The sequence below is a fragment of the Zymoseptoria tritici genome, chromosome 1 (assembly GCF_000219625.1).
Source record: "Zymoseptoria tritici IPO323 chromosome 1, whole genome shotgun sequence".
NCBI classification, from domain to species: domain Eukaryota; kingdom Fungi; phylum Ascomycota; class Dothideomycetes; order Mycosphaerellales; family Mycosphaerellaceae; genus Zymoseptoria; species Zymoseptoria tritici.
Window position 1 is genome coordinate 4,616,777 of NC_018218.1, and position 18,267 is coordinate 4,635,043.

An 18,267-nucleotide genomic window follows, 5' to 3' on the forward strand; every position below is an offset into this window, starting at 1 on the left:
CTACGACTCCAAGCTAGCCTTGAATGGCTCGTCGACCACATCGGTAAGCTTCTTGCGATTCTTGAGGTTCAGCGCCCCATTGCGCCATGCCTGACGAAGCTGCTTGTGCGCAAGACCCTGCAACATGGGCGGATCGCTCTTGACCAGCTTCACGTAGTCCTTGACAATGTGGTCACGGATCACGCTGCTGCTGGCCAACGCTTTGGAGTAGAACTGCACCAAGGACTCCAGTCCATTCGCGCTGTGGCGCTCCTGCGCATCGTTGTTGGCAAAGTACTTGAACTCGTTGTACATCTTATTGTTGAAGTTGCGGATGAGGAAGTGCGACCAGAACTGGTACAGCACGTTGAGGTCGTAGGGACATGTACCGGTGGCTGCCTGTTCGCGTTGGTCCAGAGCCTTGACTCGCAGCTGCATGTACGGCTCGGGAAGGGAGTCTTGTGGGAGTGACTCTTGAGGAAACTCTTTATCCTTGACCCAAAGAAGAATGAGTTCGGACGCAGACTTGCCCTTTTCAGGTGATTGAACGACACTGGGGCTAGCCTGACGAGAAGTGACTGCTTGCGCGCTGTTACCGTTGGCGATCGCCTCTCCATTGGCCACGGGTCCCGCGTTCTCACCATCGGCCTTCTCTTTGTCGAGCTCAGCGTAGATGCTGCGGGTGTCGATTGATCCGTTGGAAAACGTCCGAGATGCGGCCGTGTGATGCGGCGGTGTGCGGGAGGTACCCACCTTCACGACAACAGTGAGACTGCTGATCTGCTCATCTGGGAATTGATCTGGCTCGATCTCAGTGCCTTCAGCGAGCGACTGGTGGTCCGAGGACAAGCCGTTTTCGCGAATTGGCGATTTGGTGGTGCGCCCACGGTTCTCCTCGCCATTCGGCAGACTGGAGTAGCCTGCATCGAGGAGGGGTCCCATCGGCGCGAATTGGGTGACGCCGCCGTTCATGGCGAAACCGGAATCGTGCGACCTACGACCGTTGGCGGGTGGCGGCGAGTTGAAAGGGATAGGGTTGCCAGGCCAGTATTGCAGTTTTGGTAACTCTGGTCGATGGAGATTTTGAGCGCCTTCGTTCTGCGCACCTTCCTCACGCTGATCCATCGGCAGAACGAACTGCTCCCAGCCTTCTCGTCGTCGAAGGCGATCCTTGCCATCATCGCCCACGCGAATCTCGATGACGTCTGCCTTCAGACAGACGGTTTTGATGAGATCCTTGTCCGTGGTGAGCTGCTTCATACGGTTGAAGCTGGCAATGACGTCGAGGAAGACGAAGCCTTGAGAATCCATGTTCTTGCGGAGGAACATATCTTTCAGAAGATTGTCCAGAGAGAAGTAGTATTCCAGCTGGTTGCTGACCATGTCCCACAGGTACTGCTGGTCGATCATGGGATTGTAGGGCATAGGATGCATCGGCATGCCGTTGGGGTACTCGTACATGCCCGGATGGTAGTAGCCTGGAGCTGGTGGCAGCTGTGGTGGGGAGCCATATGGGCGGCCATAGACATGATCCATGGGAATGGATTGAGAGCGCGGGCCGTTGCCGCGCCACCCTCCGCGCCCTTGAGTTGGTGTAGGATATCCAAATGCGTGACCGCCGCGAGGAGATTGGAACGCAGAAGGTGATTGTGGTACTCCGAACGGACCGGCGGCAAAGTCGACATGTCCATTAGTAAACGCCCCATTGGCTTGGTGCCCGTTAGCGAACTCCCGGGAGCCACCACGTCCACGACCTCCGCGGTTGCCTTTGCCACGCGTACTCGTCCATTCCTTTCCAGTGAAATTAGGATCAAACGTGCGCGCCTCTTTGGCATGCTTCTTGCTGAAACCTTCGCGAAGCGTCTCTGGGTTATCGCGAGCTTCCTCTGCTTGACCGATGTGCGCAGGCTGGCGAGGAATGGGTGCAGGCTTGACGTCCTGTCCAGCATTGTCGACCTTGGCATTTGATTTGTTGCTTGCGAATTCTGTAGAGCCGACGGCAGTGTGACTGTCGCCGATCTTGTGTGGCGGCTGGCCATCGTTCGAGATCTGTCGTCCTTCGCGAGTCTCTGTGGTAATGGATGGCTTTTCAGAAGGGGTTGTGTTCTCACCATCGGTAGCATTGGAGCGGACTTGCTGAGCGCCCGATGCGTTTTCGCCTTCACTAGGGCTAGCGCCGTTTCTTCCAGTCGACCTCTCGCTGCCCTTGACGCCGCTCGGTGTGCCACGGAGACCGCCGCGTCCTCTACCTGTTGTGCTGCCACGGCCACCTCGTTCACCACCCGAGCCACGCGGCCGGTTCATCTCTTCAGTCTCCCACACAATTGTGGGTGTGACTGGCAATGGTGTCCACTTCGTCTTGTCGCGCGCCTTGCCTGCGGCAGTGGAGTCTGCATCGCCAGCATCCTCAGCGTCTTTCTCTGCTACTTTGCGGTCTTGCTCTTGGACAGTGTCGGGAGTCGGCCATGATGTTTCGTCCTTTACGGAGGGAGGTGCAGCAGCCGACAAGTTCGGCATGCTTTGCGCTTCTCGTTGTGCCGGGCGGGCAGGACCAGTCCCATTCTGCTCGGTTCGCACATCTTCTGTACTTGGTCTTGAGTTTTGACGTGCGTCTTTGCGGACGTCGGTTGTGCGCTTCGCTTGTGTCGTGGCCGGCTTCTTCGATTCGGCGTGTGACTCGGTCTCACGAGACACGTCCGCAACAGAGCTAGCCTTCTTTCTTGGCTCTGTCCTCGCTCGCACGTTCTCCTTGTTATTGGATGAGGCCTGCGTCGTTGCGACAGCCCTTGGCGTGAGAGGGACAGCAACGGGCCTCGATTTAGCTTCCTCAGCACGCTTCGCCCAGAAGTTCACAGCTGGTGGAGGAGCTTCAGTCAGGACAACGGGCTTGGGTGGAGGTTGCGGCAGTGCGGGCTCCTTTGGCTCTCTCGGCTCCTTCTTGCCCCGCTTGCCAGATCGCTCGTGACCAGATGAAGCTTTGGTTGGCGATGCCGCCGGCTCGGTGGTCTGACGCTCCTTTCGCTCAGCAATCCACGCTGGCTCAGAATTTTGCGACTTCGTTTCCCATGTGGTCTCGGAGGATGAGGTGCCGTTCGACGTGCCGTTTGGCATAGAGGACGAGTCGTCGGTGTTGGTGGTACTCGAGGTGGCAGCAAGATCGGGTGATGATACGGCGGATGATGTATTTTGGGGTATGCTTTCGGCTTTGGTGCGCTCCACGGCGATGTCCTTCGCTGGTGCTACATTGACTTGCTCTTCAGGCTCTTTTCTCGAATCCTCCGTCTTCTCGGTCTTTTCCGTAATCTCCGTCTTCTCCGACTTCTCACTCTTCTCACTCTTCTCTCCACTCACAGCCTCGACATCATCTGCCCAGCTAGTGTTGGGAGCCAGCTCGGAGAATGTGCCAGTCGCGGGCGTCGCAGTGCCCGAAGTCACCTTGCTGGAAGGAGTCTGAGATGGAGTAGTGGATGCCCGGCCTTTTGCAGCCTGCGCGTAAGAAAAGCCGCTGGGGCTTGGATTTGATGCAGCCATTGCGATTTAGCAACGCTGAGTTAGTGTCAGGATGAGAGGGACTCTCGCTATCTCGTCACCCGCGCTCGGGTTGCCCGGTCGGGCGTGTTCCAAAAATTGTCCAGCAGGACACTGCTGCTCTCCTCCCAATCTACACGCTTCCGCACCCCACCACACACTTTCGTCTTACCAAAGCTTTTTGTTCCGGAATTCCGCGAGGAATGTAGCTGGACGGATGTCGAGAGTCGTGAGGGCGTCTGGCACCAGTGGGTGCGGCGGAAGTTCGCGCGGTGATGATCGGATGAAGCTTGACTTGAGCTGGAAGCTCGCGCGCGTCTGTAAGAAGCAGAGTGGGTTAGCAAATAAAGCAGCCAAGCGAAAGTCTTTGGATCTCGTCGACAGTAGCTTGAAGCTATATGCACGGCGGATTCGATGGTTGGTGGCAGGGCATACCAAACAAAATCGGGTGGTACGCTCGAGTCCGCAGAAAAGACTGTGATCGTGAAAACGGATGCTGCGAATATGGGATGTCCGAGTCGTAGGCGGAACCGACAACGGCGGATCGAATGGCGAGGTCGAATTTAGTCCGAAACCGTGCGGCAACGAATGGATGTTGTGCGGGAGTAGGCGGCGGAGAGAGGACGTCGGTGGAGGGAGGTGTGTCGTGCGTAGTGGTCGAGGTGTGTCGAGAGAAAGAAACTTGAACAAGCCGCGGGTGTGTGAAATTACTTCCCGCACTTCACCGGAACGCAGGTAATAAGGCCGGACAACAGCCAGACGAGCGAGGACGAGAAATGCAAGACGACCAGGCCGAGGAGAAATGCCACGACAGAAATTGCAACAACGCTTCTTCGAACAAGCACCAAAACAATTTCGTGCGTTGTGCGTTTCCTGCAGCGTTGAAGTGATGAAGTGGAGTCGTGTGAGCGAGAAATCTCTACTGCTAGAACTAAACGGCCGAAGAAGCTCTCCATCCGATCAACGCTAGTTGACCTTTCCACCTTTTCCTCACATGCTGGCCGGTCCATCCAAGTTGTTCCGGCTTGGAAACCATGGATCTCCTTGGATCCTCCCTCCTCTTTTGCTCGATCAAGACACCCACTGGGCCACTGCGCTCAGGATCGGGACCAATTCGGTATATGCTTTTGAGACCTGGATGGCCATGCAACGCGCAGTGATGGGAAAGAGGGGGCGTGAAACCGCCGATATCATCGGGCTGTCAAATGTCCAATGTCTTTGATGCCCTCGCTCACGAGACAAGCTAGTTCTGCCTAAGCATGGCCTCCTCATCGACTGCATAACCTCAGACATGCATGTGAGAAGAGGGTGACATGCAGATACGAGGTCTGGTGACATTTCAGGCAAAAGTCCAGAGCTTTGCAACCGCCAGTCGTGGTCTGAGTCATTTAATCAATCGATCGCTCGCTTATTACCTGTCAAACCATGTCGGTCAGCACAGAGGTCGCTCATTTCACGGATTATTGAGTGTCCCAGCTGCACAGGGTTTGACGAGCACTCTATTTCAAGTCATCTTTTACCCAGGCTTGAAGTTGCCAGGGTCATGGCAATACGAAAAGTCAGACGATCGGGCATCCTGGAAAGCCACGCTTCTTAGATGGCAAGACCTGGATTGTTCGTTGAGTCGAATCGAGCAGTTTATCTGCACGGCTGTGAAGACGTGCTGCTAAGCTATCTGTAACGTTACGTCTCAGTAGACGTTCTGCCAAGTTGACTGTATGCCTACGACGACGTGCTGCAAAAATATCTATACATCTATTGACGTTCTGCTATGCCACCTGTTGAGCTGCTCAGTCCATCCCCGTCCCGCTACATTGTCGCACCTGCTGCGCTCTCCTCAACGGTTCTCTTCTGGTCCGGGAAACATGATCGCAGGCAAAATCTCTCCCATCTCGGAAGAGTGCTTCGCCTTGGCCGCACAGTCACGATCTCGCTCATCCTCCACCTTGTTCTGCACACGGAACGTCTCTTCTCCACGATCAACTTCGTCCTCTCTGTGTAGTTCACGGAATTTGGCCCACACTTCGTCTGAAATCTTCAAGGGATTTACTGCCTCCTCGTCCGGTGGAATCCCTTTCTGGGCCTGTTGCCAAATGTCCTGCGGAAATAATTCGAGACAAGCCTGGCACTTTACAGGCGCCGTACCCTCGCTTTTTCCATCGACCCGATATGGGGTCCAAGATCTCATCGTCGGGCACCTCGAGGCCAGCACGCATGTCGTAGCGATCAGGAGGGACGTGTAGGTCCACCGCGCTGACGTGTGGGTCGGCATTCGCGGTGGTCCGCACCTCCACGCCACGCTCGAGACCGGCTTTGATCGCCTTCTGCAGCCACACTTGGGACCTCGTTGCTCGGCGTTTTCGTCATGACGGTCTTTCCACGCCTCGATGTAGACCAGTTCGAGGCTTGGTTAGATGTACTTCGGCGCGTAGCCTCCTCTGACATGCTTTTGTGCCGCATTATAGTACACAGAAGTTGACAGAGCGAGACTAGGCAGTGACCTGGTGTCGGGCAGTATCGAGAACAAATTTGTACACTGCCTAGCGTGCCTTCGCAAGACGTCTGCATCTTCACCGTACCGGGACTTCCAAGCTTCCTGGTCGTCGCGGGAATTCGTTGATGATTTCAGGATCACGGCTGATGTGGTACTCCTTCCTGGTTGAAAGATCGGTTGGTTTTGCAACCTCATAAATCTCCGAATCGTCGCGTCCATAGCCTTTCAACACCAGTTTCGCAGGCATGTTTATTGGGTACAGTACATCGCAGAAACCGGGTCTGGTCCAGACATCGGCACCCTCTCGAAGTGTGATCTTTGGTGCGCTGTCCCCCAACATGTGCATTCGTGGAAGCCGTATGAGTACTTTCGACAAGTACTTCCAACGAGGGTCGTAGCACCACCACGCTGCCAGCAATAGCAATGCCTCCAGTTCCTTCTTGCGGTGAGGATCGTCGGCCTTATTTGTCTTGCGAATATCAGGCAAAAAGACGCCACGGATCACAGGCCTTTCGAACGGCACGGTCGCCTGTCCATCGCGAATGAAGGAGAACAGTATTTGAGTAGAGTTGGAAAGTAACTCCAACCCGTCCGGCAGCATGACGGATTCGCGTATGACTTCTTCTTCTTCCGGGTCGTTTGCAGTCGCAAGAGCAGCTTCGTACCCAAGCCTGTTCTCGGCTTGCATTTGCAGCAGTCGATCACGAAAGACCGTGGCCCGAACTACCGAGTACTGGTACTCAACGTCTCTCGACATATCGTGGTCGAGGACCATTGCTGTGATCTCATCGTAGTCTCGATACGACATTGTCATCCAAGAGCCCCTTTGCGAGATCAAGATTGCGTCGAGATGGGCGTACGATCGCGGGTTGGCCGGTACAGAAGCATTGGGATTTTCCGAGAGATACCAGTACATGAGCTCGGCTGTCTGTTCGTCTCTACTCGCAAATTTATTTCCAATGCGCAGCACCAGTGTGAGGTCTCTGCGGATATGTATGCTCCAAGGTTCGAATTCTATTCCACTCCGTTCCAGTGCGTTCAATATTGGCATGATGCCAAGTTCGACGTAGGGTGGCGTTGGCCTGCTTAGCAGCGTCCGCGCTAATTCTGGCGGTGCAAATTGCCTTGCGGGTTCGGGCTCGGGCACCTGGACGAGTGGGACTTCGTTGTCCCTTTCGATAGATGCAAGAAATGCAGTCAGGTGGCGTCCATGACCGTCGAAATGCTTTCGAAGGTTGCGCATGCTATCAATCTCAGCACAGGCAACAGCTTCGTTGTAGGCATACATGCCAAAGCCCCAAACGAAGGCGTTGGCGAAGCGCGGAAGAGCCGGGCCTGGTGTCCATTGAACAGTGATGTACCATTCCTCTCTGGAAATCTCCTCGAGCCAGCGCGGCATGCCCACGCTTGCATAGAGTCGATCCAGCTTGCCTAGCAAAACATCCATGCCGACCTCAGTGTAAGAATTCTCGCGAGGGACCTGCCCAATGGAGTCGTCGTTGTCTACATCATCCGGATGTTTCCATCTGGTACAAGGCCTGCCTGTCATTTCGTGAGCTCAAGAATAGGAATTACGTCCAGAACGGGAGCATACCATCGTCCCAATGGTTGGATTCATGCGCGGTCTCTGTTCCGCACAGATAGCAGAAGCCTTTCTCACATCTGTTGGGAGATCAGTCAGCGTCGGCATCGTAAGCCTCTCATCGTCTTGCCACACGTACGAGGAAAGAGCACAGCGTACAAAGTTGCACGCTTCGCGGAGCTCGTATGGTTTCCTGCAACCTGGACAACGTTGGTAGTCTTTTCCTCGCCGCATTTCCGACACATCCATCTCTTCCCCTGCCGTTACTTCGGGCGCTCCAGTACACTCGTGGGCGTCGCGGTCAGATGGTCGTTGACAGAGCGTACATACCGTACCGTCACATTGTGGACAGGTCACAAGTTCTTCGGTATCCGATGCCGCTGCGACAAAGGCGGTACAATATCGAACATCATACCCGGGTATCGGCTGCAAAAGACATGGACAGTACACTCTCTGCTCGCGGGGAGTTGTGAACTCGAGAAACCGTTGCTCGTATTTGGCGATGAAGTCGATGTCGAAGAGTTCGCGGAAGTCACCGATCCGCAGTCGTCGTAGACCCCATCTGACACCGAATCCGGTCTCGGCCTCCTCATCCGGTCGCTCGAAGTCCTCTTCGAATTGAGCGATGATGCAGTCCCTGCACATGGCATCGTCGCCATCGCCGACCAGGACCCTGACATCCAGAGAAAGGTCATCCGCGCAAACAGGACATTCGAAGGTTTCGCCGGCCATGGCTGAAGCTCAGGCATGCGCTCGGTTCTCGGAAGTCTTGATAGTAACGCTGCGGAGTGGGAAGATGGTACATGCTGACAGTGTACTTGCGAATCGGGCACAGAGGCTCAACAAAGATACGCCGGAACAGGATGGATCGAGAGAAACTTGTCATTGTTGGCCTCGCTGTCGAGTCTTCCTTTGTCGGGTGTGGAAGGGTTCATCGAATACAGCAACGGCAGGCTATAGTCCCGATCAGGTCTTCTTCGACCGCTTTGTCCCCTTCCCTTTGCTCTCAGCTCCCGTCGCATCTACGTCGCCATTGGTCGACTCAATCGCCGAGAACGTTGCCGTTGGTGCCGCCAAATTGTCCCTCTCATCTCGACTCGCGTTTTTCAAATCTGCGTTGCCCACGACCTCGACTGTGGTAGCAAGCCATTGTTGGAAGGGTTGAGCAACAAAGAATCCGTCTCGTGTGAAGAAGGTCGTGAAAGGGGTCTTGACCTGCCAGCTGCTTGGTTCGGAGCCATTGCTGCTGACTGAGACGTCGAGGTAGTATGACGGATCGTGCTTCTTGGTACTCGACGAGATTGAGAGCTGGCAGCTTGTCAGTGTCGATCTACTGACCCACCGATGTCGTAAGACCAACCTTCTTCCCATCCCGAGTGCCCTCAAAGATCAATCCCTTCTCCACAAAGTACATCCATGCCGTCAGGGCGGTGTTCAGCACGAGGTACACGCCTACTGCTGGAGCGGTATAGCTGCGCGTTGCCTCCCATCCGAGCTTGAAGTCCGCGTAAAACAATGCTCCGGCAATGACTACGCCTGTAAAGCCCAGTGCTAGTCGTGTATCGATCTTACTATGGTCTTGCTTGAAGTTCAAACCACGGAGGTAGTTTCCCAGGGCATCGTCGGTCGTATTTTTGAGGTCGTTTTGCGAGTATACGGAAATGCGTCCTTCCGACATTGCAGCAGATCTATTGTGATTTCGTTCGTGTTGATTGGATGTTGGATATGTCCAGGTGCAAAGCAGTGTGGTCAGATGTGATCAAGGAGATGTTCGTCGAGAGTAAGGTAAAGCTGTCCATAAGGTAGCTCTTGGCTTGGCGCTGGTTCCCTGCAGCTTTAAAACATGCATCATGTGAAAGATGGACGTGTGGACCTCACCCAAGGTTGGCGCGCATACCCTGCTGGATCTTCGACAACCGACAAACTCACCATGGCCAGCCCGGCGGAACAGCAGATCCATAGAGATCCTGCTCTGTTGTACGCGCGATGGACTAACTACCATCTTGCATCTCAAACTGATCTCTTCTTAGCTACTGGATTCTCCTACCCATCACAGTGGTCATGATCCTGACCGGCATCCTCCGTCACTACCTTTCTACACTCCTCCAAACGATCCCCAAGAAGCAGCCTATCGGAAAGACACGGCAACAACGATCTCTCGCACACGCGCAAACCCTCCGCGTAAACTACCAACAGATCTCCAAATCCGCGTTCGAGAGGAGGAAAGAGGTGTTCATCGAGGGAGTCAAGGATGGAAGATATCTTGCAGATCAGGAGAACCGAGGTCAGCCTCCCGCGAATCCAATGACAGATCCGGCGATGATGGAGGGCATGATGGGCATGATGAAGGGCAATGTTGCGATGATGGTGCCGCAGAGTTTGATCATGGGCTGGATCAATGCGTTCTTCTCGGGATATGTGATTAGTACGTCTAAAAGGAGACCTACACTGGAGATCTCTTGCTGACAACGATGCGCAGTGAAACTGCCATTCCCCCTTACGCCGCAGTTCAAGCAAATGCTGCAAGCTGGTGTCGGAACCCGAGATCTGGACGTGCGATGGGTATCAAGTTTGAGCTGGTACTTCTTGACGCTGTTCGGTCTGCAACCAGTATACAACTTCATTCTGGGTAGCAACAACGGTACGTCCTCGCAATTCACTCTGCAATCTGGATAGTTCCAAATGCTGACCTGTCACAGCTGCCGCCCAGGTTACTCAACAGATGGCCCAACAGCAGATGGTAACGAACCCGATGGGTGGCCAAGAAGACCCCGAGAAGCCTTTCAAGGCTGAGATTGAGAACTTGGAGGTGCTTGAGCACAGATATATTCTGGAGGGGATAGAGGATCGACTGATCGCCAAGTTTGGCGCGTCGGTATAGAACCATGCTTGTACAGACTATGTAGCTTAACGAGGGCTCTGCGATGGAGCGTGTCTCCCCATGAGATCACTTTCCCAGAGCCCATTGACTTTTTGTTGCAGATTGCAATGATCTAACCTCTTCTCCTTTTTTGATGCCTGATAGGCATTGAACCCGCATTGCTGAGTCATGGTAGAGATCCGGGCTCCGTCTCGAGGCAGGCTTGTCCGTGCCAATGTTCCCTCACTTCTCTCCTAACTGCAGTACTTGAATCTATCTACAACTTTGCATCTTTCAGTCTAAAGTCACAATTTTCACAAAGCGTGTCGTCTGTCTTATCGCCATCGGCATCCAGAGATCGAAACGAAATTGTATTGCGTTGGAAACTAGAAAAAAGCTTGAGATTTCCATCTCTGCTTCGGATTCGCTCTGCGTACAAATCTGTCATCGGGCCACAATGCGATCTAGCTTGCTCCCTCGGATGCTCAAGCTGAGCGGAGTGACTTCACAGCGACGATGCTACGCGAAGATCCAAGCGAACGATCTCGAGGGCATGCTTCATGAAAAATCAAAATGGGACACATTCCCAGATCCCATTCAGAAACTGGCTGTCTTTGCGGAACATGCTCGCGCCAACAATTATCAAATCCCTCTACTTTCCAAGGCCGCCGATGGAGGACTGGATCAGTCAAAAGCGTACCACGTTGCGGCAGCTATACGGCAACTCAGGGAAATGAACGGAGAGGTCGTTGCAGGTCGCAAAATTGGCTTCACGAACAAGAGCATCTGGCCAGATTACAGGGTCGATGCAAGCAACTGGTCGTATATCTACCAGAACACCGTGGTTGACCTTCCTGGAGCGACGGAATTGGGTGGTGGCAAGGCAGTATTGGCCAATATCAGCCATTTATCAGCGCTCGAGCCAAAGATTGAACCGGAACTTGTGCTGGGATTAAAGAGTCCAGTGGATCCGACAATGTCGGATGTGGAGCTTCTGCAATGCATCGGATGGATCGCTCACGGCTTCGAAATCGTGGCATCGATCTTCCCAGGTTGGAAGTTCACTGCCGCTGACACCACTGCGGCATTTGCACTTCATGGGCTTCTGCTCGTCGGACCACGACTGTCGCTGAACGGCCGGACCCAGAGCGCTGGTGCTCTTTTAGAAAACCTGAAGAGCTTCACCGTGGACCTCCACAAGGATGGAAAGAAAGTGGAGGAGGGCCAAGGAAGCAACGTTCTTGGTAGTCCAATCAACGCCTTGAGACATATGGCTGAATTGCTTGCTGCTGATGAGCACAACACGCCGCTGCAGGCTGGAGAGATCATTGCGACCGGGACTTTGACGAAAGCCTTGACCATCCGGAACGGCGATCTCTGGTCCACCAAGATCAAGGGCATTGACTTGCCGGGTCTTGATGTGAAATTCCGGATGCAGTGAGGAATACGAGCTGCCTGGACTCAGCAGGCAGACTCCTGCACGTCTTCTGGCAGGGTATTCTCCCACGCGGCATCTTGATTCCACATGATGAATGGACCTGACTCCTTGTCGATATCGTCGGGCACAGACCATCGTCCGAGGATGATCTGGCCACCGGGCAGCACAAGTCCTTCGTATACACATATCCAGCCGTGGTCGATATTGCCGAATTCATCTTTGATGTGCTGAACCAAAGTAACGCGCTGCCAGCCAGGCACTCCTTCCTGGGATGGAAGCGTGTGCAGCCAGCCTTTACCGACCAGCTCGCCAGCAGCACTACCCCTGGCTCGATCCACGACTTCAACGCTGCGTGATCCAGAGGATGTGTCGTTTTGTGACTCGGGGAAGTCGAAAGAATGGAGATGATCTTCGTGGATACCGTCCCAGTCTGCCTCTTTGTGTGTGTCAAGCTTTACTTCCAGATCGAAAATCATACGATCGTCGGCAGAGTTGCAGAAGCCGTCGAGGATGCTGCCGTTGCCGTCGTTCCTGCCCGCGCGGACGAAAGGGAGGTCGGCACAGTCGACGTTCGCAAAGCTGCCTTTCCAGAGTCTCCCAATATCTGGCTTGTGTTTGGCATGCAACTGCTCGGTCCAGAACCGCGGCTTCTTATGCGGTTCGAGCTCGTCGTACTCGTAGAAGAGGCTGCTCTCTGCCTCACTGGTCAAGTGATGTCTCCAGAAGTTGATCTGGTGAAGCACCCATTCCAGGTCGACGTCAATGCCACCAAGAACGATCGGTCGACTCTCCGGGATGGAATACACGATGTTCTGGCTGGCGAGGTATCCAGTGACTGGGACGATGGAGGTTGAGCTGAGATCGAGCATGAAGGGCGCCAGCATGACCTGCACAATCTCCAACAACGGGTTCGGTCGAGCAGACCGCGTTCCGAGGTTCGGATTGAAAGTGATGTTCTCTTTCTTCGCGAACTCCACGAGAGCGGGAAGGTTACGTGAGGTATACTCTCCTCCTTTGGCCTTCTTGATGAACGATCTGCGTCCACTGTTGGCGTCTGCATTCGTTAGCACGGCTGACTGACCATTTTCGGAAGAGACAACGACTCACCGAGAATTAGGTCCAGCAAGATCTCAAGACATCGACGCTCCTCCATACTACGGCCATCCTGGAACTTGGCACCGTTCTTGAGCCAGGTGCGCCGAGCCTGATAATCTCCCATGTACGAGGCACCGTTGTGCTCCGGTGCACCTGCGTAGCGGGAGGGTTCGAACTTGGTACTGAAGAGACGGCGCCAGAAAGAGCAGCCATCACAGTCGATGGCATCCCGGATCGCCGAGTTCACCTGCCGAAAGCGGACGAGCTCCGTGTCGCTCTCCAAATGGCTCGCGACCTCGTGGATCATTTCTAGGGGCAGAAGGTCGAATACGTTGGTGCGGTTAGTCGGCATTGTCGGAGAGCTGCAAACGTCGAGTGGACTTGATCCGAAAGAATCTTTGGAGGGAATAGTTCGCTGCTGCTGGGGATGAATTGGAAGTCTGTGAATGCTATGAGTCCGGTAAGCCTGACAGCTGCTGAAAAAATATAGACAGAGAGCGAAGTATGATTCGAAAAAATGTATCCGGCGATCAGATGTCCTACAGAAAGGCTTCTGATTGTCGTTGCAAATCGCCATCTTCCTCGAACGAACTTTTCGACAATACGAACAAGAACTCTCTCGCTGATTGTCAAATCCGACTGCTCCTTTCTCACCACTTTTTCGCATTGAATTAAGAGCGCAGGTAAGCCGCGACTGCCACACTGCAAGACTCCAGTTGACAAATTGCATGTGCTCTATCCAAATGCTAAGATTCAGGGGAATGCTCAATAGCCGTACCTTGGCGTAGATTCACCTAACAGTCTCGTGTGTAGTCCGTGATCAATGGAAGAGCCCTTCTATTAGGACAAACTGTTAGCAGAGCATGTGGTTTAGCAGATGTGTGATTAGCCTTGATCTCGACGGACTGATCGCTTGCTTCTATACTTTCACAGCTGAGAATGAGCTTCCAAAACACTTTCCCCCGCCGTTCAAAATGTTTTTCGCAGCAGTCCGCAGGACATTGCATATCTAGACATCAGCGCTGCATGTCCACAGCAGTAGCTAGTATGAGTTCGGCCAAATTCGGTGTCTCGAACTTGGCTTTATTGGTTTCCGCCAGCTCCTCGACCAGCGCCACCTTGTCCACCCATACCGCCCATGAAGTTCCTAGCCCTGCAGTATTGTCAGTCAACTGTATACTCCACTCATCGTGTATGGAACTCACATCTCTGCGATTGCGGGGTCCTGCATCATCGCACTGATATCAGGCATCCCGCCAGTGCCTCCTCCACCTCCGCCACCGCGTCCGAGACCGCTCATCATGGAGTTGAGAGCCTCTGGATTTGACATTAAGCTCTGTGCCATATTCCTCATCATTGGATTGTTTAGCAATGCACCGAGATCAGGCATGCCACCCGCCCCTCCACCGCCTCCTCCACCAAGCATCGACGCCAAGCTGCCCAAGTCGGGCATGCCACCAGCACCAGCGCCGGCTCCTCTCGTTGCAGGCGCCGCATCGTCGTCTGACTCATCGGCACCAGCTCCTTCCTCCTCAACCTTTCTCTTCGCGGTCTCATAACCCTTCTTCATCGCGTCGCTTCCACCGTTGCCCTCCGCGTCGATACCCTGCTTATACGCCTCCATTGCACCCTTCGCATCACCCAAAGCGAATCTCGCCAGTCCCAATCGCGACCAGGCCTTAGTGTACTTTGGATCCGTCGCAGTTGCAAGCTCAGCATCGTTCTTCGCCAATTCGTGTTTTTGCATCGCGCTAAACGCCGCAGCACGGTTCGACAGGTAGATAGGGTTTAGCGGGCACAGTTCGAGGGCCTTCGTGTAGTTGTCCGCAGCGGCCTGGTAATCCTTCTTTTGCATCGCTACGTTGCCCAGGCCCTTGAGCTTCTCGCTTTCTTCAGTCGGTGCGCCAGGAGGAGCGGGAGCAGCACTTGTTGAAGATGACGAAGTAGATGCAGCGGCCGGTGCTGGTCCTCCCTTGCCCTTCATCTTCTCAAATACACCGTAGATGCTCAACAAGTTTTGGCCACCCAGTGCATCCTTCATTGCGGTCTCATCGTTCGGGTCCACGTGGAAGCATTCGGCGATACAGTTGCTGGCGATCTCGATCGAATCGGCATCTTCGGGTGTGAGGGTGCCGTCCTTGAGGGATGTTTGGAGGTAGTCAATAATCGTGAGCGCGAGGCGCTTCTTGGAGTCGTTCTGAGGAGCCTGCATGAATCTGTCAGTTGACTGCGCATCGGCAGACCTGTAGCCCACATACCATTCTGGCTATTTGTGAAGTCGCTGAAAGATCTCACTATTCGCAGTATGAGAGGTCGCCCAATGTTGTTCTTGTCGTCGAGTTGTGCTTCCAACTTTCGAACGTTCTGGTTGTTGTTGTTTCCGGGGCAGGTCTGCCGAGTCGAGTGGACTGCCCCACCGAGGGGCAGAACACTTTCATGTGCTCTTACGGTGAGGGTCTGAACATGCTTTCGTACAAACCTACCTCATCTTCACAACATGTTCAAAAAGGAGTAAGTTCGCTACTGAATGGCTGCAATGCTCTCAATCACTGACAATGTCTGATCAGATTCTCGCCCGGCGCCAAATCAAAGGTCAAATCGTCCGCCCAACGAGCCATTCGCGCGAAAGTGATCGAAACCTACCCACTCATTGAACCATACATCGATGAGATTCTTCCGAAGAAAGAGCAGATAGACCTCGTCAAGGTCCCTGACCGTGTATCGCTATACTGCCTGGGCAGCACACCGCTTTTCTGGCAACACATGGACGATGCCATCATTCCGCACCTGACGATTGTGCACAAATACCCACAGTGCTTCAACCGCATACGCATAGACAGAGGCGCAATACGCTTCGTGTTGAGTGGAGCGGCATTGATGGTGCCTGGGCTGACGTCTCCCGGCGGAAGACTGCCCGGTGGAAAGGAGATGGAGGAATATGCCAACGACGGGAAGGAGTTCGAGGCTGGTGATGTCGTGGCTGTGGAGGCGGAGGGAAAAGAGCATGCTTGCATGATTGGTGTGTTGAAAGTGGGTACGAAAGAGATGAAGGAGAAGAAGAAAGGCCCCGCAATTGAGAATGGACATTACGTTGGAGATGGGCTGTGGAGGTTAGATCTTGGTTGAGCTCGATACCTGGAGACGATGGCCGCATGATAAGAGAAATGGAGTTGGAGCATTTGCATCATACAGGCGGGTAGAGTGGCTTGTTCCTAGCGAGGAGTTTCGGAGAAGATCACGCACTATTGGGGCGGCGTGCAGCATGCAGCAAAACCATGGGAGAGTAGCATGAAGTCACGACATTACTGAGACGAGAAAGCCGAAAAGGAAGTATGATATCAACTGTGGTGCTGGTAGATCGCCTTCAATGAATGCAACGGACCTACTCATTCACTGCACTACGACGGACTCGGCCACCTCCTGCCGACTTATTGGCGCAATCAAGAGCTGTACCTGTACACTGTCGTGTTTATTCAAGGAGAGCCATGCTCGTTTGCAGAGAAGATTCCATGGGTAAGATACCAAGATAGGTACCCTCTGTCAGGCTGCCACCTGTATAGTCCCATTCACTTCGTTTTCTTGGCGACACGTGGGTGTGCAGGGGTTGCACAACTGAGCCAGGCGGAACGGAAAATTAAGCTCAGGACTGATCAATCGTGAATCTGTTGATTCTGAGGAGGAACCGATCTTGTGAACTTCTATTTCCTCCTTGATATGCTGTCCTATTCCATGCAATTACAACCCCACAGCAGCCGCAAGACCCTGGGTGACGTTGTTCAAAGCGTTTGAGCCACCGGCCAAGACCTGGAACAGGTTCTTGTACGAATCCCTGCGAGCAGACGTGTTAGAACAGCGAAAACACCTTGAGCAAAACCCCGTCAAGCTTACTGAGTGATACGAACGCCCTCGGGTGCAGCGTTGGGGTTGGCACCGAAGAGCTCAAAGATCATCAGGCCCAAGCTGTTCAAGGTGATAGGCTCCTTACGCGGCCTCCAGCCCAGAGCGTATGGCAGACGCTCCTTCTCAAATAAGCTTCGCACGTAGTCCACATTGGCCACACCATCGGTGTCACTTCCGCCCATCGTCTGCAGGTACAGACTAGTCTCGCCGTATCGGAGGATGAACTCGCGAGCGCCATAGACAAACTCGGGGTTAGTCGCCTCGGAATCATCGGTACGGTTGGCAATAGCCTTGGCCGCTCCGGGAATGTCTGTCTTGCCGCTTGGGAAGAACGATATGACATCTTGGAAGAATGGGTCGTAGTAAGAGTAGTCGTTGCCGAAGAAAGCATCCTTCCGGCTGAGGGAAGCATCGTGTTCAATTGGAAAGTTGTGCTGATCCAGGTCGTTCAGGTCAAATGATCCACCCAGAGGATTTGGAGAGGAGAAGAGACCGACGCCGCCGATCGCGATAGTGAAGTCGGGACCCCTAGGAAATGGCATGATGGTCAGCAATGCTAGGTGAAGGGTTGGATGTGGTCGAAGACCTGACACAGTTCGAGACACAGTGTCTGATGTTGCAGACCTCATCTCCTTCAACGACTTACACGTTAAGACCCGCTGCAAGTCCTTTGACGAGATGAGGAATGGTCATATTACGACCATCGCGGTGTATAAAGTTATGATTGGCGAGTGCATTGAGCCCGGGACATGGGGATCTGACTGTCGAAGCGATCAGTCCAGATCAGAGCGAGCGTCGAGCGTGCCTGTAGATGTAATTACCATCGTTGGGGCCCGGTTTTCGCCAGTCTTGCCAGCGAACATCGCTGTCGGGTGCTGGTCCGAGGCCGAAAAGCAGAGATGGGATATTCAACTGGGCAGACGCTGCTGCGGCGAACAGAGAGACGGCCGTCCACGTGCGAACCATTTTTTGGATACGGAGAAGAAGGATTCGAAGGGTCCTCGTAGAAGAGCTTGAAGTTGGACGAGGAGAAGTTGAGAGAGAAATCGCCGACTTAACATCAACTCTGAAGAATGATTAAGGGCCATCGGCCATCGAACCAAATAAGCCACTTCGTCCAGTCCCGCATCCGCCACTCCATCATGTCAAAAGACGCCATCGAAATACCGAGGCCGTCAGCTGCGAACAGAAGCATCGTGATTCGTCGGACTTCAAGGCACTTCCCAATTTTCAGCGACCATTCCGGAGTAAACTTTGAGCTTGAGTGTAGATCTTCGCGCGGCGCACGTTGAAAGCGTCGATCCCCATGCAATTCTCCCCACAATCCGGAGAGATGGGAGTCCGAGCGTACTGGTTGGCAGGTAGATTTGAATGTATTTGTATAAGGTACT

General features: G+C 53.8%; 8 protein-coding genes across 8 annotated transcripts; 2 read left to right on the forward strand and 6 right to left on the reverse strand.

Annotated features, from left to right (window-relative positions):
* Positions 1-3,510, reverse strand: MYCGRDRAFT_107571 (uncharacterized protein; the record flags this gene model as incomplete). Its single annotated transcript, XM_003857023.1, has 1 exon — positions 1-3,510. The coding sequence occupies one exon, from the start codon at positions 3,508-3,510 to the stop codon at positions 1-3; it is 3,510 nt and encodes a 1,169-aa protein (XP_003857071.1).
* Positions 3,511-7,421: 3,911 nt separating this feature from the next.
* Positions 7,422-8,228, reverse strand: MYCGRDRAFT_67054 (uncharacterized protein; the record flags this gene model as incomplete). Its single annotated transcript, XM_003857022.1, has 3 exons — positions 7,422-7,543; positions 7,596-7,663; positions 7,723-8,228. Coding segments are annotated over 3 exons (696 nt in total), but the record flags the coding sequence as incomplete, so codon positions are not given.
* Positions 8,229-8,684: 456 nt separating this feature from the next.
* On the reverse strand, positions 8,685-9,225 carry MYCGRDRAFT_27949 (uncharacterized protein; the record flags this gene model as incomplete). The annotated part of the gene is made up of 2 exons (XM_003857021.1): positions 8,685-8,891; positions 8,944-9,225. Coding segments are annotated over 2 exons (489 nt in total), but the record flags the coding sequence as incomplete, so codon positions are not given.
* A 279-nt stretch (positions 9,226-9,504) lies between these two features.
* On the forward strand, positions 9,505-10,511 carry MYCGRDRAFT_102814 (uncharacterized protein; the record flags this gene model as incomplete). The annotated part of the gene is made up of 4 exons (XM_003856564.1): positions 9,505-9,560; positions 9,614-10,008; positions 10,063-10,224; positions 10,283-10,511. 4 exons carry the CDS (start codon positions 9,514-9,516, stop codon positions 10,462-10,464), a joined length of 786 nt encoding a protein of 261 aa, XP_003856612.1.
* Positions 10,512-11,904: 1,393 nt separating this feature from the next.
* MYCGRDRAFT_107574 (uncharacterized protein) lies at positions 11,905-13,388 on the reverse strand (the record flags this gene model as incomplete). The annotated part of the gene is made up of 2 exons (XM_003857020.1): positions 11,905-12,935; positions 12,989-13,388. 2 exons carry the CDS (start codon positions 13,326-13,328, stop codon positions 11,905-11,907), a joined length of 1,371 nt encoding a protein of 456 aa, XP_003857068.1.
* A 689-nt stretch (positions 13,389-14,077) lies between these two features.
* MYCGRDRAFT_25855 (uncharacterized protein) lies at positions 14,078-15,170 on the reverse strand (the record flags this gene model as incomplete). The annotated part of the gene is made up of 2 exons (XM_003857019.1): positions 14,078-14,129; positions 14,182-15,170. Coding segments are annotated over 2 exons (1,041 nt in total), but the record flags the coding sequence as incomplete, so codon positions are not given.
* Positions 15,171-15,465: 295 nt separating this feature from the next.
* On the forward strand, positions 15,466-16,102 carry MYCGRDRAFT_98775 (uncharacterized protein; the record flags this gene model as incomplete). The annotated part of the gene is made up of 2 exons (XM_003856565.1): positions 15,466-15,487; positions 15,544-16,102. The coding sequence occupies 2 exons, from the start codon at positions 15,474-15,476 to the stop codon at positions 16,100-16,102; spliced, it is 573 nt and encodes a 190-aa protein (XP_003856613.1).
* Positions 16,103-16,860: 758 nt separating this feature from the next.
* Positions 16,861-17,878, reverse strand: MYCGRDRAFT_67060 (uncharacterized protein; the record flags this gene model as incomplete). The annotated part of the gene is made up of 3 exons (XM_003857018.1): positions 16,861-17,404; positions 17,523-17,637; positions 17,698-17,878. The coding sequence occupies 3 exons, from the start codon at positions 17,840-17,842 to the stop codon at positions 16,861-16,863; spliced, it is 804 nt and encodes a 267-aa protein (XP_003857066.1).
* Between the last annotated feature and the right edge of the window lie 389 nt (positions 17,879-18,267).